At 64.7% G+C, this 22,576-nt stretch overlaps 1 protein-coding gene across 1 annotated transcript in view; it reads right to left on the reverse strand.

The window, feature by feature from the left end:
• Positions 1-22,576, reverse strand: part of DNAH2 (dynein axonemal heavy chain 2) — a 105,735-nt gene that overhangs the window by 51,454 nt on the left and 31,705 nt on the right. The window contains 17 exon segments of the mRNA XM_029055983.1: positions 1,413-1,538; positions 3,020-3,118; positions 3,570-3,787; positions 4,582-4,720; positions 5,504-5,684; positions 6,738-6,820; positions 7,503-7,659; positions 9,308-9,411; positions 9,515-9,676; positions 10,603-10,766; positions 12,078-12,252; positions 13,081-13,237; positions 15,143-15,343; positions 18,949-19,141; positions 19,771-19,918; positions 21,540-21,728; positions 22,133-22,372. Of these exon segments, the coding sequence (XP_028911816.1) occupies positions 1,413-1,538; positions 3,020-3,118; positions 3,570-3,787; positions 4,582-4,720; positions 5,504-5,684; positions 6,738-6,820; positions 7,503-7,659; positions 9,308-9,411; positions 9,515-9,676; positions 10,603-10,766; positions 12,078-12,252; positions 13,081-13,237; positions 15,143-15,343; positions 18,949-19,141; positions 19,771-19,918; positions 21,540-21,728; positions 22,133-22,372 (2,736 nt within the window).

Here is a 22,576-nt window from a genome sequence, read left to right on the forward strand (position 1 = left end):
GGTCAGGCCCGTCTTTCTCGCTGCCCCCCATCCGGCCCACCCTCACCTCCCTACTCTCCCCCGGGGCCGTCTTCCCCGCCTCCCCGACCTCCCCGATAATAGTGAGATTTGTTAAGCGCTCACTATGTGTCAAGCGACGTCCCAAGGGCTAGGATAGATACGAGATCATCACGTCCCACAGGGGAGCAGGAGGGACAAGAGGCACTGAATCCCCATTTTATAGGAGAGGGAACTGAGGCACAGGGAAGCGAAGTGACCCAACAGTAATAATAAGCAGAAGAAGAATTGTTAAGTGCTTATTATGAGTCAAGCACTAAGCGCTGGGGCCCAATATGGGGCTCGCAGTCTAAGTAGGAGGGAGAACAGATGTGCATCCCCATTTTACAGCCGAGGGGACTGAGGCACAGTGAAGTGACCGGCCCCGGGTCACTAGGCTTCGAGGCCGTCCCTCACCTCGCCCCCTCCTACCCCTCCTCCCTTCTCTCTCTCCACCGCCCGGCCCGCACGCTCCGCTCCCCCGCCGCCCGCCTCCTCGCCGGCCCCCGTCCTCGCCCGTCCCGCCGTCGACCCCCGGGCCGCGTCCTCCCGCGGTCCCGGAACGCCCTCCCTCCTCGCCTCCGCCGAACTCATTCTCTTCCCCTCTTCGAAACCCTACCTGAAGCTCATCTCCTCCGAGAGGCCTTCCCAGACTGAGCTCCCCTTGGCCCTCTACCCCCCACCCCTTCACCTCTCCGCAGCTAAACCCTCTTCCCCCCCCCCCATTTCCCTCTCCTCCTCCCCCCCTCCCGTCCCATCCCCTCGGCGCCGTGCTCGTCCGCTCGACTGTACGTATTCTCGTCGCCCCATGTATTTTGTTAACGAGATGAACGTCGCCTTGATTCCGTTTACCCGCTGTTGTTTTAATGAGCCGTTCGTCCCCTCGATCCCGTTTATCGCCGTCGTTCCCGTCCGTCCGTCTCCCCCGATTAGACCGTGAGCCCGGCAGAGGGCGGGGACCGTCTCTGTCCGTCATCGACCCGTCCGTTCCAAGCGCTTAGTCCGGTGCTCCGCACGTAGTAAGCGCTCAATAAATACGACGGAATGAATGAATAAGCGGCGGAGCCGGGACGAAGACCCAGGTCCTTCCGACTCCCAGGCCCGGGCTCTTTCTGCTAGGCCGCACGAGAGGTCGACCTCCCCAGTGTCCGGAGGGGAGAAAGCCTGGGTCTTGGGAGGGGAGGGGGAGCGGAAGAGCCAGGCGCTGGGGAGACGGGATGACCAGGATTTCCTCTCAGCTACCGACCCTCCGGCCCTCCCCCAACTCCGAGCCGCCAACGGCCCCTCGCCTGGGAGCTCCCTCAGCTGGTGACCCTCCGTCCCTCCTGCCCCGGCCCCCAGCTCTGAGTCCCCCCTACCCCTAGACACCCCCTCACCTGTCCGGCCCACTCCTTGACCCATTTGTCTCTCTTGTTGAGGAACTTCTTGAGAGCCACCCGGCAGTTCCTCAGAAGGTCCCGTAACGAAAAGCGCATGGTTCTTTCCACGTCGTTCAGCCAGGCCTGGGGAATCCATCCGCGGTAATAATAGTAACGATCGCGATATCTGTTAAGCGCTTACCGCGCGCCGGGCCCCGTACTAAGCCCTGGGCTGGATACAAGCGAAGCGGGTCCCACGTGGGGCTCACGGTCTCGCTCCCAATTTTACAGATGAGGAAACTGAGGCACGGAGAAGGGAAGTGACTTGCCCAAGGGCACACAGCAGTCAAGTGGAGGAGCCGGGACTAGAACCCACCACCGTCTGACTCCCAGGCCCGGGCTCCATCCACCGCGCCACGCTGCTGGGGGAGCTCACTGGGTGCGGAGCCCTGTGTTAAGGGCTTGGGAGAGGCCAATACGACAGAGCGGGTAGACACGTTCCCCGCCCTTAACGGAGCTGACAATCTAGAGGCGGAGACGGACATTAAAATAAATCAAGGATAAGCGATCGCTGGTATTTAGTGAGCGCCCGCTGCGTGCCGAGAACCGGACTGAATGCTCGGGAGGGGCCGATACAACAGAGTCGGTGGACACGGTCCCCGCCCCCAGCGAGCCTCCCGTCTAGAGGGAGAGACGGACGTTAACGGAAACGATGGATCATCAACCGATGGGTGGTATCTACTGAGCGCTTGTCGCGGGCGGAGCCCCGAACCCAGCGCTCGGGAGAGGCCGGTGCCTCGGAGTCGGCAGGACCGTCCTCTGCCTACAACGAGCTTCCGGTCCAGAGGAGTCGGGGTTGGGGGTGGGGTGGCTGGGGGGTCTGCGAAGAGGGTGGGGGGTTCAGGGAGCCAATGAAGCCAGACGTCGAGGGTATCGATCGATTCCGGGGCCTGGCTCGGAGGGGAGAGAGGGGAAAGTTGCTGATGGGCTCAGCCTGAACGTGGCTCAAGTCTGAATGTCTGTTTCTTCGGGGCTCTGTATCCAGGGGCTGCTCAGAGGCGGGGGGTGGGGGGGTGGGGGGGGGGTGGAAGGGGAAGAAAGGGAGGGGGAGAAGAAGGAGGAGGAGGAGGGAAAGCGCAGGAGGAGAAGGGGAAGGAGGAGGAGGAGGAGAAGGAGGGGAAGAGGAGAAGAAGGGGATGGAGGAAGGGGAGGAGGACGGCAAGGAAGAGAATAAGGAGGAGCAGAAGGAGGAGGAAGGGAAGAGGAGGAGGGGGGAAGAGAAGAAGGGGACGGAGGAAGGGGAGGAGGAGGAGGAGGACGGCAAGGAGAATGAGGAGGAGCAGAAGGAGGAGGAGGAGGGGAAGCGGAGGAGGAGAAAGGGGAGGAGGAGGAGGAGGAGGAGGAGGGGAAGAGGAGGAAGGGGAAAGAGGAGAAGAAGGGGACAGAGGAAAGGGAGGAGGAGGAGAAGGAGGAGGAGGAGAGGAAGAGGAGGAGGGGGGAAGAGGAGAAGGGGATGGAGGAAGGGGAGGAGGACGGCGAGGAGGAGAATGAGTTGCAGGAGGAGGAGGAGGTGCGAGGAGTGAGCTAGGCCCCCCCCCCCCACGCCTCCCGCCCTTCCCCGTCACCTCGACGGGGCCCTCCAGCATCACTGGATGGGGGTAGTCGATAAACTCGCCGTCCCCGGAGTACATGCCCACGGCTTCAGACCTGTTGCTCACCCCCACCTGCGGTGGACAGAAATGACAGTGACTAGGATTAGTATCATCATCACTATTATTCTTATCATCGGCGTTATCATGTTTCGCTGTTGCCACTGTTCACATCATCGTCGTCATATCCGTTGGACGCTCGCTACGGGCCAAGCGCCGGGGAAGACGGGTGATTCAAGAGAGACGGCGCGGCACAGCGGGAAGGGCAGGAGCCCGGGTTCTAATCCCGGCTCCGCCGACTCCCGCTGCGCGACCTCGGGTCGCGCTTGGCTTCTCCGGCCCTCAGTCTCCCGTCCTCCCCTCGGCTGGGACTGTCGGCTCCACGTGGGCGGGGACCGTGCGCTGATCCGATCGGCTTGGGGCCCCGGTCCCCTCCCCCGTCCCCCGGGGTGGCGGCGGGGGCCACCCCGAGTGATCCAGCCTTCCCCCTCCCACCCCCGGCCCTCGACCCCGCCCCGGCCCTCACCTTCTGGATGCGCAAGGACTTGATGTTGTCGAAGCACTTCTTGAGGTGAGGCTGAATGGCCTCGGGATTGCGGGACTGGGCCAGGATCTCCAGCAGGTCGTCGTTGGACAGGAAGTAGAAGCGGGGGAAGATGTGGCGCTTGGTCTCCAGGTACATGTCCAGGGACTTCTGGATCTCCTCCAGCGTTACGTTCATCTCCATCAGCTTCTCCAAGAGTCCTGCAAGCGGGGGCGGGAGGCACGGGCTTCTGGGTCTCTCGGGGTCTCTTCTGGGGTTTGTTTTTTTTTATGGCGATAATAAGAACGCCGGTATCCGTTGAGCGCTTACTACGTGCAGAGCACCGTTCTAAGCGCTGGGGGAGACGCAGGGTCATCGGGTCGTCCCACGTGGGGCTCACGGTCTTCATCCCCGTTTTACAGATGAGGTTAACTGAGGCCCAGAGAAGTGAAGTGACTCGCCCACGGTCACACAGCTGGCAAGTGGCAGAGCCGGCATTCGAACCCATGACCTCCGCCTCCCACGCCTGCCGCTTGTAGAACCACGCCGCTTCTCCAAGAACAAGCGCCGTGAGAAGCAGCGCGGCCCCGTGGATCGCGCCGGGGGGCCGGAAGGAGCCCGCGTTCCGGCTCCGGCTCCGCCGCTCGTCTGCTGGGTGACCTTGGGCGAGCCGCTCCACCCCTCCGGGCCTCAGTTCCCTTCATCTGTAAAACGGGGATTAAGGCCGTGAACCCCAACGTGGGACGGGGACTGTGTCCATCCTGATTAGCCTGGATCTACCCCAGCGCTGAGTACGACGCCCGACGCGTCGTAGGCGCTTAACCAGCACCGCTTGTCGTACAACCATGATGACGACGATGACGGTGGCGATCGTAATAATATTAACAACGATAGTCGATGATGACAACTTCCATCAGCTCCCGGGGAATGGGGACCGGGGCCCTCCTCGGTCCGCGGGGAATTGTGACCCCCCGGATTCCCCCCCGGGGGGGGGGGGGGGTCTTCCGCCCCGAACCTGGGGCGTGGGTGCCCCGGAGGGCGTTGTTATCCTTGTTCAACCGCTCCATGATGAGCCTCCAGCTGCTGTTGACCTCGTCGAACGAGGCGGACTCCTGGGGCAGCTGCCTGCGGATGTCCTCGCCCAGGAAGATGTTCTGAGGGGGCGGGAGCGGGGAGAGGCGGGTGAGGGGAAGGGGGAGCCTTCCCCACGGTTCCTCGACCGCCCCCGCCGACGGGAGGCCCGCCCCGGGGGTCCGGGGTGGAGAGCGGTCCTGTTGGGGGGTGGGGGGGACGCCCGTGGGAGAGGGCTGGGGGGACTGAGGCCTGGGGGGGGAAAGTGCCCCCTTCCACCTCACCTCTCTCCTACTCCAGCCCTTGGCTCCTCTAATACCACCCTGCTCACCGCACCTCAATCTCACCGATCTCGCCGCCGCCCCCTCTCCCCCCCGTCCCGCCTCTGGCCCGGAACGCCCTCCCTCCCCTAATCTGAAAGACAAGGACCGTCCCCTGCTTCGAAGCCTTATCGAAGGCCCACCTCCTCCAAGAGGCCTCCGCGGACTAAGCCCCCCCCCCCCTCCACTTCTCCTACCCCCCCGCCCCCGCGTCACCCCGCCTCGCTCCCTTTCTGCGTCCCCGCGGCGCCCACGCCCGTAATCTATCATTTTTTAACTTCTATTCACGTCTGTCTTCCCCCGCTCTAGACCGTCAGCTCACTGCGGGCAGGGAGTGTGCCCGTTTATCGTTGCGCTGTCCTCTCCCGAGCGCTCGGTCCAGTGCCCCGCACACGGCGAGCGCTCAGTGAATTCCAGCGAACGAACGAACGAGGCGAACCCGGCCCCCGGCCCCCGGTCGGCACTCGGCCGATACCGCCGAAGAAGCGGCCGACCGGTGGGGACCGGCGGGGGGGGGGGGGGGGGGCGGGGGCCCCGGGGGCCGACCTCCAGGTACATCCACTGACGCTGCACGGTGAGCACCATCTCGACCGTCTCCAGGATGAGGGAGAGGCAGCGCTCCCAGCGATCCACCTCTCTCTCGAAGGGCTTGACGAAGCGCGAAGACTTCATGGTCGACAGAGCCACCTGGTTGTCCTCCAAGGCCTGGAACACTTCATCCGTGCCCCTGGGAGGCGGGACGGTCGACCTACCCCGCCGCCCGGGGGGCCCCCTCCCCGCCTCCCCGCCCCCCGAATCCCCAGGGCCCCTCGGGGTCCCGCCCTTGGGCCCCCCAGCTCGGGGCGACGAGCTCCTCCCTTCTCCCGGTCCCCTCCCCGACCCCGGGACCCGGTTCCTGCCCCGACCGGATCTGGGGCCGTTGGCAGAACGCCGAATCTTCCCTTCTCAGATTGTGAGGGGCAGGGACCGGGGCTGATTCCCAGCCCGGTTTCTCTCTCCCCGCGCTCGGAAGAGCGCTCTGCATAGGGTAAATGCTAAAGAAACGCCATCACGACGGAGACCGTCGCGGCTACGCCGCCGACCACGGAGGGCCGCCGTCACAGCCGTGGCCGGGATGGCGCCTCTGGCTTCCACGGCAGCTTCCGCTATTCCTACGACCTCTCCTCCTCCTACTACGACGGGTCTCGCCCCTGAAGCAGCGGGGCTCGGTGGCGAGAGCCCGGGCTCAGGAGTCCGAGGTCGTGGGGTCTAATCCCGCCTCCGCCGCCCGTCAGCTGGGGGACCTGGGGCGCGGTTGCCTCATCGGTCAGATGAAGGCCGCGAGCCCCACGCGGGACGACCCGATCGCCCTCTATCTCCCCCAGCGCTTCGAACGGTGCTCGGCACGTAGTCGGCGCTTAACGGATACCAGCATCGTTATTATTGTCACGACAGCGTCCGCTACTGTCGCGGCCACCGTTCCTTCTACTTCAACCGTACGAGTCCTCGTGATTGGTCCCGATGACCCGTTCGGCGCTTGCTCTGTGCCGAGCACCGTTTAGGGGGAGACACGAGGCCGTCAGGTTGCCCCGCGTGGGGCTCCCGGTCTTCAGCCCCGTTTGACAGATGAGGTCCCCGAGGCCCAGGGAGGCCCCACGCCGCACGGCCGATCGGCGGCGGAGCCGGGATCAGAGCCCACGACCTCTGACTCCCGGGCCCGGGCTCTTTCCGCCAAGCCCCGCGCCCTTACGGTGCACCCTGCTCCTACCCTGATCCCCCGACCCCGGTCAGCCCGACGTACCTGAGCCGATAGTGCCCCTTGTCCTTGTAGAGCACGATGTCCAGCTGGACGACGTTCCAGGTGTTGGCCATGGCCTCGAGCGCCTGGTGGGCGACGGCCGGGTCGGCGGGGAAGGGGGTGCCTACCTCCCTACCTACCTGGGGCCCGGGAGGGACAGGGGCCGGGGGCCGGGATGTCGGAGAGCGAGGGAGAGGCGGCGGGGGCGAGAGAGAGCTGAGGGCCGAGGGGCAGGACCCTCGGGGCCCAGGAGGAGGATAGGAATAACACGACGGGAAGCTCCCCTAGAGCGGGAGCTCCTCGAGGGCAGGGGATAGGCCTAGCAACTCTCCCAAGTGCTTAGTCCAGTGTTGCGCGCCCAGTGAGCACTCACTAAACACCACCGACCGACTGTAGCATTACGATCGTCGTGAAAATAACGGCATCCGTTAAACGCCGACACGGGGGGAGGTACGGTATCAACAGATCGGACCCGGGCGCCGACCCCCTTGGGGCTGGCGGTCTAAGAGGGCGGGAGAACACGTACCGGATCCCCGTTTTACAGCCGAGGAAACCGAAGCCCGGGGTAGACGAGCGGCTCGCCCGGCCCCCCGGGCAGGCGGGAGACTCCGCGCTCTTTCCGCTAAGCCTCGCTGTTCCTCCGGGAGCCGGGGGACCGGAGCTCGTGGGGGTGCGGGGTCGGGGGGAGGATTCCCGGATCCCAGAAGGGTGGCCGGAGGGGGGAGGGACGGGGGGAGGGGGAGGGTCCGGCCGGCAAGGGCCCCTGACCATCTCGACGGACAGCTCCTTGGTGGCCGAGGCCGAGATCTCTCCGATCTTCTCGGCGTGCCGGTCCAGGCCCAGCTCCACGATCTTCTCCAGGGTGAAGTTATCCGAGTCCTGGTCAAAAGCTTGCTGGGCCTGGTCCTTCACCTCCTCCCAGTGCCTGGCGGGGCGAGGAGGGGGCTTCAGTCGAAGGACTTCGATAACGTCGGTATTCGTTAGGCGCTTACTAGGCGCAGGGCGCCTTTCTAAGCGCTGGGGTAGATAGAGGGTGATCAGGTCGTCCCCCGTGAGGATCGCAGTTAATCCCCGTTTTACAGATGAGGTAACGGAGGCACAGAGAAGTGAAGTGACTTGCCCACGGTCACGCAGCTGACGAGTGGCAGAGCCGGCACTCGAACCCATGACCTCTGACTCCCAAACACGGGCTTTTCCCACCGAGCCACGCTGCCTCCCAGACTTCGGGGGCCGGGGGGGCGTCGGGAGGCGGAGACGGTGGTCTTCGCCTTCCAGAGCCTTCTCCCCTGCCTCTCCGCCCACCCCTCAGGTGGCCAGAGCTCCCGCCATCTCCATTTTCTGAGAGGCCTGACGGCCGCTCCTTGAGGGCAGGGATTATTTTTTTCTCGATGGCATTTTTTAAGCGTCTGCTACGTGCCAGGCACTGTACCGGGCACCGAGGCAGATCCGAGCTGGGGCCAACCTGATTAGCTCGCATCTACCCCCGTGCCTAGTCCTGCGCCTGGCACATAGTAAGCGCTCGACGAACACCCGCCGCCTCAGAAAAGACGTAGGGCTGATCAGGTTGGACACAGTCCACGTCCCACCTGGGGCTCTTCGTCTCGACCCCCACTGGACAGATGAGGGAACTGAGGCCCAGAGAAGTGCAGTGACTCGCCCGAGGTCCCACGGCAGATTAGAGAAGCAGCGCGGCTCAGTGGAAAGAGCCCGGGCTTGGAGGTCAGAGGTCAGGGGTTCGAATCCCGGCTCCGCCACTTGCCGGCTGACTGTGGGCAAGTCGCTTCACTTCTCTGGGCCTCAGTGGCCTCGTCTGGAAAACGGGGATGAAGACCGGGAGCCTCACGTGGAACAGCCCGATGACCCTGTATCTCCCCCAGCGCTTAACAAATACCAACATCATTATTATTATTATTATTACTATAAGAGCGGAGCCAGGATGAGAACCCAGGTCCTCTGACTCCCCGGCCCGGGCTCTAGCCACTAGGCCGCACTGCTTCACCTTAGTGCTGTGGGGCGGAGGGACGGGTTTTAATTCATTCGGTTCATTCCGTTGTATCTGTCGAGCACTCGCTGTGTGCAGAGCACCGTACCGGGCGCTTAGGAGAGTACAGTAGAACGACCAACAGGCACGTTCCCTGCCCGCAGCGAGCTTACAGTCTAAAAGGGGAGGCAGACATTAAGAGAAGCATTATCGGAGAAGCGGCGTGGCTCAGTGCAAAGAGCCCGGGCTCCGGGAGTCGGAGGTCACGCGTTCTAATCCCGGCTCCGCCGCCTGCCAGCTGGGTGACTTTGGGCAAGTCGCTTCTCTGTGCCTCACCGACCTCATCCGGAAAATGGGGATTAAAACCGTGAGCCCCACGTGGGACGACCTGATCCCCCCGCATCCCCCCCGGCGCGTAGAACAGTGCTTTGCACAGAGTGAGCGCTTAACAATTACCACCGCTACCGTTGTTATAAGACGGGTGAACGAAAGGAACGGATCCAAACGCAAGGGTGAGGCAGAAGGGAGCGGGAGGAGAGGAAATGGGGCAGGGGGTCCCGTTCCGGCCGGCGGCCGCCCGCTGCGGCCTCACCTCTCCCGGAGGGCCGGGTTCCTCAGGTCCGAGATGAGCGGCATCGTCCGCTTGAACTGCTCGATCTTCGACCGGGACGTCTCGATCACCTCCCAGTTGCGGTCCTGGTTGGGGATGCGCCTCCTGGGCCTTTGCCCGCCGCCCCCCCCGCCCCGAAACACACACCTCCGGGGTCCCCTCTCCTTGCCTCCCGACCTCCCCCCGGACCTTGAGCTCCCGGCTCAGCTTGGTGAGGCGTCGGAAGAGAGCGTGCGCCGTGCTCTCCATGGCCTCCGTCTGCAGGGTCTGGAAGCGTCCGGACTTCCACTGGTTCCAGTTGCCCTCCCAGTCGCGGGTGATCTCCCACACTTGCTGCAGAGAGTCCAGCTCCTGTGGGGATCGGGGAGCCGGGCGACACGGGGCGGTGAGGAGCCCTCCCCGCCCCCGACCCGATCGATCGACCGATCGCACCTGTCGAGCGTTTACCGCGTGCGGAGCGCTTGGGAGAGTCCAGTGCAACGGTTCTGTCGGTCTACCTGTCTCGCTACGCTGTCCGTCTCCCCTTTCTAGACCGTGAGCCCGCCGTCGGGTAGGGATCGTCCCTACCCGTACTCTCCGAGCGCTTAGTACGGTGCCCCGCCCCCGATAAGCGCTCGACAGACACGGCCGAATGAATGAGTTGGTAGACACGTTCCCTGCCCACGATCCATGGCATTGATCGGACGCTGACCCCGTGCAGAACGGTGCCCGGTGAGCGCTCCGAAAACACCGCGGATCGACTTCTGATCGACTGGCTGTCGCCCACCAACTCCGTCGTACTGCACTCGCCGAGCGCTCGGTCCAGTGCTCTGCACACAGTGAGCGCTCGATCGATCCCACCGACGGGTTGATTGACCGGAGTGGGGCTGGGGGGCGGGGGCCGGCTCAGATCAGGCCGGGGTCCAAACCGGAGGTCGGGTGGGCTTCTCGGTCGGTTCCCCCACTAACGATAACGATGATATTCGTTAAGAGGTGCTCGCTATGTTCCGGGCACTGTCCTAAACCCTGGGGTGGATCCAAGGCGATCGGGTCGGACACGGTCCCTGCCCCGCGTGGGGCTCCGGGTCTCCAATTCCCATTGTACGGATGAGGTCGCCGAGGCCCGGAGAACCGAAGCGACCGGCCCGAGGTCACCCAACGGACCGGAGGCGGAGCCGGGATCGGAACACGGGCCTTCTGACTCCCAGGCCTGGGCTCCTTCCGCTAGGCCCCGCTGCCTCTCGGCCCCCCGCGCCGATCGCCCCCACCCCTGCCCGCCGCGGCGCCCCGGGGCCCACCTTCTCCAGGTTCTGCAGGTCCTTGGAGATGGGCTGGTCGATCTTGAAGATGCCGAGGTTGGAGCGCAGGGTGGTCTCCTCCTCCTTCATGGAGTTGAGCGTCTGCCGCATGGTCCAGATCTGTTCCAGGGCCACCTCGAAGCCCACCGCGCTGGTGAACGGGCCTGCCGGGCGGGGGAGACAGCGGACCGGGCCGGGCCCGGGGAGAGCGGGGTGAGCGACCGACTGTTCCGTCCGGCGGGCGGGCGGGCGCGGGACTCGCGAAGCGCTTACGCTGAGTCGAACACTGCGCTAAGCGCCGCGGAAGGGGCCCGCGGAGGCGGCAGGGGCGCAGAAGAGCCGGCACGAGTGAGTGATTCATTCATTGGTCGGTTATGGCACTTAAGCTCGTTGTTCTAAGCGGCGGGGAAGGGGCCCGTCGGGCGGGGGGAGCGGCGGGGGCGACTGATCGATTCATCGGCTGGTCGCGGTATCTGCTGAGCGCCTACTGGGGGGCAGACGCTGTTCTAAGCACCGGGGCAGAGCCGGGACTCGAACGCGGATCCTCTGACTCCCAGGCCCGGGCACTATCCGCCAGTCATTCATTCAACAGCATTCACCGAGCGTCGTTTACTACGCGCAGAGCACTGGACTAAGCGTTTGGAACGGACGATTCGGCAACAGATAGAGACCGTCCCTGCCCGTCGACACGGTCTCATCGGGGGAGACGGGACGGACGAAAACGAGACGACTTCATCGCGACGAATAGAACGAAGGGGATGGACGCCTCGTTAACGAAATAAATAGGGTGATCAGAATCTATCTAAACGAGCAGAGTGCCGAGGGGAGGGGGGAGGGGGAGGGGGAGGAGCAGAGGGAAAGGGAGGAGAGGGGGCTTAGCGGAGGGGAGGGCAAGGGGGGAGCGGAGAGGGAGCAGAGGGAAAAGGGGAAGCTCAGTCCGGGAAGGCCTCCCGGAGGAGGTGAGCTCTCGGCAGGGCTTTGAAGAGGGGAAGAGAGGGAGTTCGGCGGAGGCGAGGAGGGAGGGCGTCCCGGGACGGCGGGAGGACGCGGGCCGGGGGTCGACGGCGGGCCGGGCGCCGACGGGGGACGGCGAGGAGGCGGGCGGCGGAAAGAGGAGCCACGCCGTCCTTCCCCTTGAGCCCCCTCCCCAGGCCCCGGGGTAGGGGAGGGGGTCACCACCCGGCCCCCTCCGCCCCCGCAGGAGTCCCACGGGGCGAGTAATAGTAATAACGTTGGCATTTGTTAAGCGCTTACTGTGCGCGGAGCGCCGTTCTAAGCGCCGGGGGAGATACGGGGTGATGGGGTGGTCCCACGTGAGGCTCCCGGTCCTCATCCCCATTTTACAGACGAGGTCACCGAGGCACCGGGAAGGGAAGCGACTCGCCCACGCGTCACACAGCCGACGAGCGGCGGAGCCGGGGCTGGAACCCGCGACTCCCAAGCTCGGCCCCGTTGCACCGAGCCACGCCGGGTACCTTTGGAGTCGAAGTCCTCCAGGAGGGAGTGGGCTTTCTTTTTGAAGTCGTCGGCCAGGTGGATGAGGCCCGTCTTGAACTTCTCCTTGTGACGTTTGAGCATCTGCTCGCTGTCCAGAAGGCACTGCTGGAAGGCCAGCCACTCCCGGTCCAGGGACTCCAGCTTCTGGAGCACCTGCGAGGGGGAACCGGGTCGGCGTCCCGCCGGGGCGGGGGGAGGCCGGCCCTCCCCCCGCCCCCCGCCCCCCGATAATAAGAACGATTAGGGTCCTCGTTGAGCGCCTACCACGTACCGGGCGCTGTTGTAAACACTGGGGTAGATCCAAGCTCATCAGGATGGACCCAGTCCCTGCCCCACACGGGGCTCACGGTCTTCATCCCCCTTTTACACAGATGAGGGAACTGAGGCCCGGAGAGGTGAAGTAGTTATTTTTTATTTTATTTATTTTGCTAATGAGACGTACCTCCCCTCGATTCTATTTACCGTGCTCGCGTTGTCTCGTTCTTGTCCGTCCGTCTCCCCCGATTAGACCGCGAGCCCGTCGATGGGCGGGGGTCGTCTCTATCCGTGGCCGGACCGTCCATTCCAAGCGCTTGGTCCAGTGCTCCGCACATAGTAAGCGCTCAATAAATACTACCGAGTGAACGGATGAACGAAGCGGCTTGACCGGGGTCGCCCAGCAGACGGGCGGCGGAGCCGGGACCGCAGCGTGGCTCGGTGGCGAGAGCCCGGGCTTGGGAGGCGGAGGCCGTGGGTTCGAATCCCGGCTCTGCCACTAGTCAGTTGCGTGACCGGGGGCGGGTCACCTTCTCCGTGCCTCGGTTACCTCATCTGTAAACCGGGGGTGACGACTGTGAGCGTCACGTGGGACCCGACGACCCCGTGTCTCCCCCAGCGCTCAGAACAGTGCTCCGCACGTAGTAAGCGCTTGACCAATACCAACGTCGTCATCCTTCTGACTTCCAGGCCCCAGGCGCCGCTTCTCCCGGCGGGCAGACTCACGCTCTCTTCCACGGGGACTTCATATTTGTCGAGGATGGCGTACTGCTCGTGCAGAGGGGGGATCTGGGCCTCCGTGGAGGGCAGGTCGTGCTGCAGGTTGTCCATCAGCTGCAGGCTCACCCCCAACTCCTCCAGCGTCTGAGGCGGGCGGCCGATTCTAGGAGCCCGGAGAAAGGATGTCGGGGAGCGGACCCTGCCCCGCTGCCCGTCCCCGGGGAGCCCCCAGACCGTGGGGCCAAGACGGAGCCCGGGAGCGGCCCGGTCGCGGCTCGCCTTCCTTTCTCTTCTCCTTGTTAAGCACTTACTAGGCGCCGTATTGAGCACCGGGGCAGGCACGAGGTTGTCAGGTTGGATACAGTTCCCGTCCTACACGGGGCTCGCGGTTTTCATCCCCATTTTACAAATGAGAAAACCGAGATCGAGGGAAGTGGCTGGTCCAAGGCCCCACAGCAGACAAGCGGCGGAGCCAGATTTTAAAACTAGGTCCTTCTGCCTCCCGGGCCTGGGCTTTATCCACTGGGCCACACTGTTTCTTGGAGTCCAGAGAAGGGTAGAGCCAGCAACCCTCAATTTTTTTTTTAACTGTATCTAAGTGCTCATTACGCGTTAAACACCGTTCTAAGCCTTGGGGACAGGTCGATCGATCGGGGTTGATTGAGCGCCTACCGAATCACAGGGGGACGCGGCCCATCACGGGACGATTACGGGTCGACCCTGGGCCGCCCTGCTTCTCCCGCCTGCCGGGACGCCTCGGCTTCGTTTAAGATACAGATAGGCCCGGCGTCCTGCACGTAGTAAGCACTCAGTAGATGCCATCAAGATCGAGAACTGGGGATGTTCCGGGCCCAGGGCGGAGGGCCGGAGAGAGAGAGAGAAGTCCGGGTCCCAACGGCTGTGAGCCCGGCACTGGGCAGGGCTTGTCTCTACCTGCTCGTGCCTCCCCTCGATTCTATTTATCGTGCTCGCGCTGTCTCGTTTTTGGTCCGTCCGTCTCCCCCGATTCGACCGCGAGCCCGTCGATGGGCGGGGGTCGTCTCTACCTGTGGCCGAACCGTCCACTCCAAGCGCTTAGTCCAGTGCTCCGCACATAGGAAGCGCTCAAGAAGTACCATCGAACGAATGAATAATAAGCAGGGCGGTATCTGCCACGCGCTGACTGGGCATCGAGCACGGGGTAGCGGGTAGACACGGGGCCGGGAGTCAGAGGTTCACGAGTCCTAATCCCAACTCTTCCGCTTGTCTGTTGGGTGGCCTTGGGCAAGTCACTTCACTTCTCTGTGCCTCGGTCACCTCGGCTGTCAAATGGGGATTGAGACCGTGAGCCCCATGCGGGACAGGGACCGTATCCGACCCCATTTGCTTCCGTGCGCCACCCCGGTGCATAGTAGAGCGGCACGTAATAAGCACTTAAGAACTACGGTTATCCTCATCATCATTCAGCATCGTTCTCGGAGCCGGGGGAAAGGTGAGATCGTCAGGTCGGACACAACCCCTGCCCCACGTGGGGCTCCTCATCTAAAGGGGAGGAGGAACACGGTTTGAATCCCCATCGGACAGATGCGGAAACCGAGACCTAAGGGAGTAAAGCGACTTGCCCGAGGTCACGCAGCGGGCAATCGATCGATCGGCATCCATCCAGCCCTCGCCACGCGCACAGCACCGGACCGGGCGCTCGGGAGAGCACCGTGCCGCCGAGTTGGGAGGCAGGGTCCCCCACCCACGAGCCGAGGGTCCGGAGGAGGGGCTCGGCCGGGATTAGAACGCAGGCCCTAGGGTCGGACTGGGAGGACGGGATCCCCGGGTCCCGGGAGGGGAGACCGGGAGCCCCGTGCGGGACGGGGACTGTGTCCAACCCGATTTGCTTGCATCCCCCCCCACGCTCGGTAGAGTGCCTGGCACACAGTGAGCGCTTGATGGATTCCACAATTACGATCACTATTATCCCAGCGGGAGGGGGAGGGACGAACGGAAGAGGGAGGGTGGGAGCAGACGGAGTCACGGACTCCTGAGGGCGGGCGGCGGGGGAGGGAGGGAGGGAGGGAGGGGGGCGGCGGTCCCTGACCTCTCGGAGTTGTCCTTGAGGTAGGCGTGGAGCTCGGCCAGGCGGGCCCGGGACACGTCCCTGAGCAGGGTGGTGAACTTGTTCTGCCACTCGTCGCAGTGCTGGACCAGCGCCAGCTTCAGGTGGGAGCAGTCGAGCAGCACGAACTGGATGTTGAGCACCGTCTCCTCCTTCTGCACGTTGTTCGCCACCTCCGTGTACCTGCCCCGCCCCGCCCCCCGGGGCCGCGCCGCCCGTCAATCCGCCGGCCGTGCCGGGCGCTCGCCTCTCCTCCCCCGACTCCCTCTTCACCCTCTCCCCCTCTAAGCTCTCCGTGGGCAGGGGATGAGTCTGTTTCTCGTCCCGTTGGGCTCTCCCGAGCTCTCAGTACAGTGCTCTGCGCCCCGGAAGCGCTCGGTAAATAGGGCCGAACGAACGAGCGAGCGAACGGAGAGCTCGGCCCACCCGGGTCACCCCCTTGCGATCGCCTCCGTCGGTCGGCGGCGTTTCCTGAGCGCTTTCCGTAGGCCTCGGGGAGGTCAACGGAGAAGGCGGGCGTGATCTCTGCCCTCGAAGGGTTTAGAGTCTACAGTGCCTGGCGCACAGTAGGCGCTCAACAAATACCATAAAAAAGGAGGAAGCTCGGGCTCAGAGAAGCGAAGCGATTCACCCCAGGTTCCAGAGCGGGCAAGTGGCGGATCCGGGATTAGAACCCGGGTCCCCCGACCACCAGGCCCGGGCTCTTTCCGCCAGGCCTCGCTGCCCCTCCAACTCACCCGGCTTCCCTGGGCCTTCGGCCGCCAGGGACGAAACGCCTGTTCTCCCTCCCTCTTCGACCGGGAACCCCAGGAGGGACGGGGACCGAATCCGATGCCATAATCTACCCCGGCGCTCGGCCGAGTGCTTGGCACAGAGTGAGCGCTTCATCGAGACCCCCCACCGTTCACTTCTTTCTCCTCTCTTCCCTCTCAGTCGATCCGTCACCTGATACCGTAAAAAAAAGGCACCGGGGGAGGAGATACGAGTCGATCGGTTCAGTCCCCCAAGGGGCTCCCGGCGCTTAGTACAGCGCCTGGCACAGGGTGAGCGCTAATAAGTACCCAAAAAAAACCACCGGGGAAGATACGAGTCAGCTCGGTCCCCCGGGGGGCTCCCGGCGCTTAGTACGGTGCCCGCCGCAGGGTGAGCGCTTAATAAATACCGTAAAAAAAAGCACTGGGGGAGATCTACCCCGGCGCTTAGCCTAGTGCTTGGCACGAAGTGAGCGCTTCATCGAGACCCCCCCCCCCACTGTTCACTTCTTTCTCCTCTCTCTCCTCTCAGTCGATCGATCACCTGTGTCCATTGAGCGTTGACTGCGCGCAGACCTCTGTACTGAGCACTTGGAACAGCAGGGAACTTGTCTACTCACTCCGCTGAATCAGAGTCTCCCAAGAGCTTAGCGCAGTGCTCCGCACGTGGTAAGCGCTCAATAAATACCTTCGACCGACGAGGACAAGAGGACGGAGTAGGGCCGATCCCTGCCCTCAAGGAGCTTATAGTTGAGGGCTCTTCTTCCGCCCCCCCTCTGTCTTTGTCTTCTCATCGATTCTCCCCGCCACGACTCTGACTCCTTCCCCTTTCTCTGTCTCACTCCTTCCCCCCAGCTCTTTTTTCAATAAAGCCCGGGCCTGGAAGCCTGAAGATCTAATTCCGGCCCCGCCATTTGCCCGCTGGGTGACCCGGGCCAAGTCACTTGACTTCTCTGCGTCTCCGTTTCCTCAAAAGCTCAATGGGGATTCAATCCCCGACCTCCCTCCTACTTGGTCGGTGAACCCGACGTCGGACGGGGGCCGCGTCCAGCCTGATGAACTCGCAGCTACCCCGGCGCTTTTTTTTACGGTATTTCTTAAGCGCTCACCCTGCGCCAGGCGCCGTACTAAGCGCCGGGAGCCCCTCGGGGGACTGACCTGATTGACTCGTATCTCCCCCAGTGCCTAGAACAGTGCTGGCCCCCCGGCGAGCGCTGAACAAACGCCGAGATAAATCGATCTATCGATCGATCCGTCGATTGATAAATAAAATAGGGTCGGGTGGGCCAAAACGGAGCGCCATTCTCGGCTGCAAAGCGTAGAGGGCGCCAGGCGACCAGGGTAGGATAATCATTTCCCAACTCGGGTCCGCCACCCTCCACCCAAAACCAAAAATATATCTTTTAAAAGCCCTCAGAACACGCCCCCAGGGGCTCTCCTCCTCCGTGGCCGACCCTCGACCCCTCCAGATGGGTCACCCAGATGGGAGCACCGGGTGAAAGCGGGGTGACCGGCCCCCAACTCCTCACCCTACCGGTTCCGCCCTCTGCCGCCCCCGACCTCGAGGATCCCCTTCGAGCCCCCTGCCCCCCCGCCGAGAACCCTTCTGGCCCCAGGGGTCTCCCTGCCCCAACCCCGGAGGGCCGCCCCCCCCCCGTCCCCCGGCCCCGCTCCCCTATCCATCCGTGCCCTCGGGCGGCTCTAATGGAACTCGGGGCCTTGGTGCCTCGACTGCGTTGCCATGGCGATGGTCCCGCGGCACCCCTGCCGCCCCCCTACCGCCTCCCCCCGAAGCCCAGATCGGGGCCGGGGAGCAAGCGCCATCTCTAAGCAACCGCGGTCCCCAACCTGGGGAGGATGGGCGGGGAAGAGCCGGGGGAGGCCCCCCCAGAACCCGCGCCTAGAACACCGCCGGCCGGAACCGGCCGGGGCCGGGGCAGATCAGTCCCCGGGACGTGGGGTGACAGAGCAGCTGGGGGCGGAAGCCGGGGTCCTTTAAGGGCACCTCTCGCCACCCGACCCCTACGCCTCTTCACGCCTTCTCTCCTCATTTAACGGTATCCGTCAAGGCACCGTACGAAGCGCCGGGGTAGAGCCGAGCTAATCGGGTCGGACACGGTCCCCGTCCCGCGTGGGGCTCACGGCCTTAGACCCCGATTTTCCGATGAGGGAACCGAGGCCCGGAGAAGCCGGGTGACCGCCCCGAGGCCACCCGGCAGACGGGAGGCAGAGCCGGGGGGAGAACCCGCGCCCTCTGCCTCCCAGGCCGGGCCGCTTCCCACTTCCTCGGCCGCGACTCACGTGACGACGACGACGAGGGTGTCCGTTGAGCGCCTACCGTGAGCCGAGCGCCGGGGGAGATACCCGACAATCGGGCCGGACCCAGTCCCCGTCCCACACGGGGCCCGTGGCCTCCATCCCCGTTTTAATAATAACGTCGGTATTTAAGCGCTCGCTACGTGCAGAGCACTGTACCAGGCGCCGGGGGAGATACGGGGTGTCCCACGTGAGGCTCACGGTCTTCATCCCCATTTGACAGCTGCGGGAACCGAGGCCCAGAGAAGGGAAGCGGCTTGGCCACAGTCACACAGCTGACGAGGGGCGGAGCCGGGATTCGAACCGGTGACCTCTGGCTCCCGGGCCCGGGCTCTTTCCACTGAGCCGCGCCGCTTCGCGGATGAGGACGACGAGGCCCGGAAAAGTGAAGCGACTTGCCCCGAGTGACCCGGCAGACAAGTGGCGGAGCGGGGACGGGAACCCACATCCTCTCGCTCCCGGGCCCGGGCTCTTCCCGCCAGGCCGCGCCGCTTCGCGTCCCCGATGCCCAATTCTCGCCCACCCGAGGCCCGGGGGCGCTCACTCCTCGCCCTCTCTGGTCCTCCCCGACCCCTCCGCAAGGCTCCCGCGGCTCGCCCTCCGCGCGCCCACCCGCCCAGGCTCGACGACTCCCCCCCCCCCCCCGGGCCCCCGTCCCCGCCTCGTCCCCCCGCCGGGGGTCTCTTGGCCCCGGGGCGCCCGCCCCCGCCGGCCCCTTACCGGGCGATGTCGGCGTCGAAGGAGGAGACCGGGGGGTTGAGACGTTGGTAGCGGCGGATGAAGGAGTCCTTGTTGATCTCCCAGATCTCCCGGTACACGTCCCAGGTCTTCAGGTAGTTCTGCAGGAGGCTCACGTCGTTGGCGATGCCGGCCGTGATCTGGGCCTGGATCTTCTTGATGTCCTCGTCCCGCTCTGCCCGAGGGAGCGGAGGGTGACCCCCCCCATCCGTTCGATTCGGACGGTGACGACGGGGTCGGACGCGGTCTCCGTCCCCCGCGGGGCTCCCGATCTCGGTCCCCATCTCGCAGCCGAGGTGACCGAGGCGGAGGGAGACTAAGCGACTCGCCTACAGTCACCCAGAGTGGCAGAGCCAGGATCAGAACCCAGGCCCTTCTGACTCCCAGGCCGGGACTCCATCCACTAAGGCCACGCTGCTTCTCGGGTACTTGGGAAGCATTCCCTCCGTGCGAAGCACCGGTGCAGCCACGGGATCGATCCCCGACCCAGCCGGTACTTCGTGAGCGCTCCCTCCGTGCCACCCGCCGCGTCGGGCGCCGAGGGAGATACGGGATCATCGGGGCCCACGCGGGGCTTGCGGCCGACGTGACGGGGGGGGTCGAACCCCCGTCTCGCGGAGGGTTAAACTGAGGCCCAGAAGACCGAAGGCGACCGGTCCGAGGTCACACAGAGGGGAGACGGCGGAGCGGGGGAGACGTCCAGGTCCTGCTTGACCGCCGGGCCCGGGCTCTGTCCGCCGGGCCCCGCGCCCCCCGCCCCCTCCCGGCCCGCGGGCGGCCCCCCGGCCCCGGGCCCCGACTCACCCACGAGGACGTGAATGGGCTCCCGGTTGAACCGCCGTTTGATGAGCACCTCGGGGAGGTGGGGGAAGACGGAGATGGTGTCGATGAGGTGGCCGGTGATGTCGTTGACCACCCCCGCCAGCTTCTGCAGCGTCGGCGAGAATTCCACCTGCGGGCGGGACGGAGGGCTCGGACCCCCGGCTCCCTTGGGGGCCTGGAGATCGGGGGACCCGGGTTCCGGTCCCGGCTCCGCCACCTGCCCTCCGTGTGACCCCGGGCCGGTCGCTTGGCTTCTCTGAGCCTCGGTCTCCTCCGCTGCAAAACGGCCGACGGCTATCTGTTCTCCCTCTTTCTCCCGAGAGCTCAGTGCGGTGCCCCGCACACTGTGAGCGCTTAATAAATACGACCGAACGAACGAATGTACGAATTCTTGGACTCGAGAGCCCCGTCCGGGACAGGGGTGGCGCCCGACCTGATCGTCTTGCATTCTACCACAGCGCTCAGTACGGTGTTCGGCACGCGGCACTTAACCGACGCCACGGTTAACTGCCGAATTCGTGAATCAATTATGGTACTTCTCCAGCGCTCACCGTTCTAAGCACTAGGGAAGATGCAAGTTAATGGGTTGAACACGCTCCCTGTCCCACGTGGGGCTCGCAGCCCGAGTAGGAGGGGGTAGAATTGAATCCCCATTTTACAAGATGAGGTAACTGAGGCACGGAGAAGTGAAGTGACCTGCCCGAGGTCGCCCGGCACGCACACGGCCGGGCCAGGATTAGAACTCGGGTCGTCCGCCTCCCGGGCCCAGGCTCTTCCCGCTAGACCACAGCGCGTCTCCACCTTATCGGAGCCGAAACCCACGAGAGTGGAAGAAGGGAAAGGAACCGTTCTTGGGGCCGGCAGGCCGGCCAGAAGCAGACGACTCCGGGAGCGGCCTGGGGCGGAGGGGGCAGCCTCGGAGCCGGGGGCCGGAAGCCTGGGGACGGCAGGGGGGCTGGAGATTCATGCGTTCGTTCGTTCAGTGGTATTTATGGAGCGCTTACGACGTGCGGAGCACCGGACTGAGCGCTTGGAACGGACGGGTCGGTGACGGCCAGAGACGGTCCCCGCCCTCTGCCGGGCTCACGGTCTAATCGGGGGAGACGGACGGACGGGAACAGTAGCGATAAACGGGATCGAGGGGACGAACGGCTCATTAAAACAACAGCGGGTAAACGGAGTCAAGGCGACGTACATCTCGTTAACAAAATACATAGGGCGATGAGGATGCGTACAGTCGAGCGGACGAGCACGGCGCCGAGGGGATGGGAAGGGAGAGGGGGAGGAGCAGAGGGAGAGGGGGGAGAAGAGGGTTTAGCTGCGGAGAGGTGAAGGGGGGGTAGAGGGAGCAGAGGGCCAAGGGGAGCTCAGCGTGGGAAGGCCTCTCGGAGGAGGTGAGCTTCAGGTAGGGTTTCGAAGAGGGGAAGAGAATGAGTTCGGCGGAGGCGAGGAGGGAGGGCGTTCCGGGACCGCGGGAGGACGCGGCCCGGGGGTCGACGGCGGGACGGGCGAGGACGGGGGCCGGCGAGGAGGCGGGCGGCGGGGGAGCGGAGCGTGCGGGCCGGGCGGTGGAGAGAGAGAAGGGAGGAGGGGTAGGAGGGGGCGAGGTGAGGGACGGCCTCGAAGCCCAGAGTGAGGAGTTCTTGTTCTGCGCGGAGGTCGACAGGCCCACCACTGGAGGTTTTTAAGAAGGGGCCGGGGCCGGAGCCAGGGGCCGGAACCCGGGGCTCCCGGGCGCTACCCCCACCTACCTTGGCCACGTCCCCGGGGCCTTCACCGTGTAGCACGACCATGACCCTGAAGAGCGGGTTGGGGGTGGTCTTGCCGTCGCCATTGATGGCCTTGGACAGCTCCAAGAGGGACCACTTGACGTTGAGGCGTAAGGCCTCTTCCACCATGCGATCCAGCCGGATCGTGTACGCTATCCACTGCTGCTGGATCTACGGGAGGAGGAGGAGGAGGAGGTGGAGGCGGGGAAGCCGGGAGAGGGAGCCAGGGATTGGGGACGAGGAGGAGGGGTACAGCGCCCGGCACACAGTAAGCGCTTAACGAATCCCATTTAAAAAAAAGGAGCTTCCGGAGGGGGACGGGGGAGGGAAGGCCCCAGACCGTAAGTTCACTGTGGGCAGGGAACAGGTCCGCCAGCTCCGTCCCACCGTCCTCTCCCTGGCGCTCGGGCCCCACAGTGAACTCTCCGGAAACGCCATCGACCGATCGGGAGGGGACCGGGGGGGTTGCCAGAGCCCCGAGGAGTTGCCCCCTTTCACGCCGGGAGCTGCCGTCCCCCCAGAGCAGCGGGCCGGGGGTCCGGAGGACGGGGAAGGCCCGGGGGTCGGTCCCTCGCCTCCGGGCCGTCGTTCTTGAAGAACTCGTAGGTCTCCTGCATGATGTCCACGATGTCGTGGTGCAGGCTCAGCAGCTTCTCCTGGACGGCGGCCCGGTGCGCTCTCTGGTCCTCCTCAAACTCCAGGTCCTGGAACACCCGCTTGGCGTTGATGGACACCAGCAGGGTCTCCGAGATCTCCTGGGCCCGCCAGCCCACCGTCAGCGACGCCGTCTTGTACTCGTTCACGATGGCCTGCACCTGGGCCCGCGGAGACCCCAACCCGGGGACGGTGGTGACTCCCAGGGGGAGCCACGCTCGCCCCGGGCGCCCCGAGCCTCAAACCTCATCCGGAAGATAATGACGATGACGACGGTATTTGTTAAGGCTCACTTTAGGCCGGGCGCTAGGTGGATACGAGCCAATCGAGTCGGACACGGTCCCCGTCCCACGTGGAGCTCCTCG

Source organism: Ornithorhynchus anatinus, chromosome X5, assembly GCF_004115215.2.
Source record: "Ornithorhynchus anatinus isolate Pmale09 chromosome X5, mOrnAna1.pri.v4, whole genome shotgun sequence".
NCBI lineage: Eukaryota > Metazoa > Chordata > Mammalia > Monotremata > Ornithorhynchidae > Ornithorhynchus > Ornithorhynchus anatinus.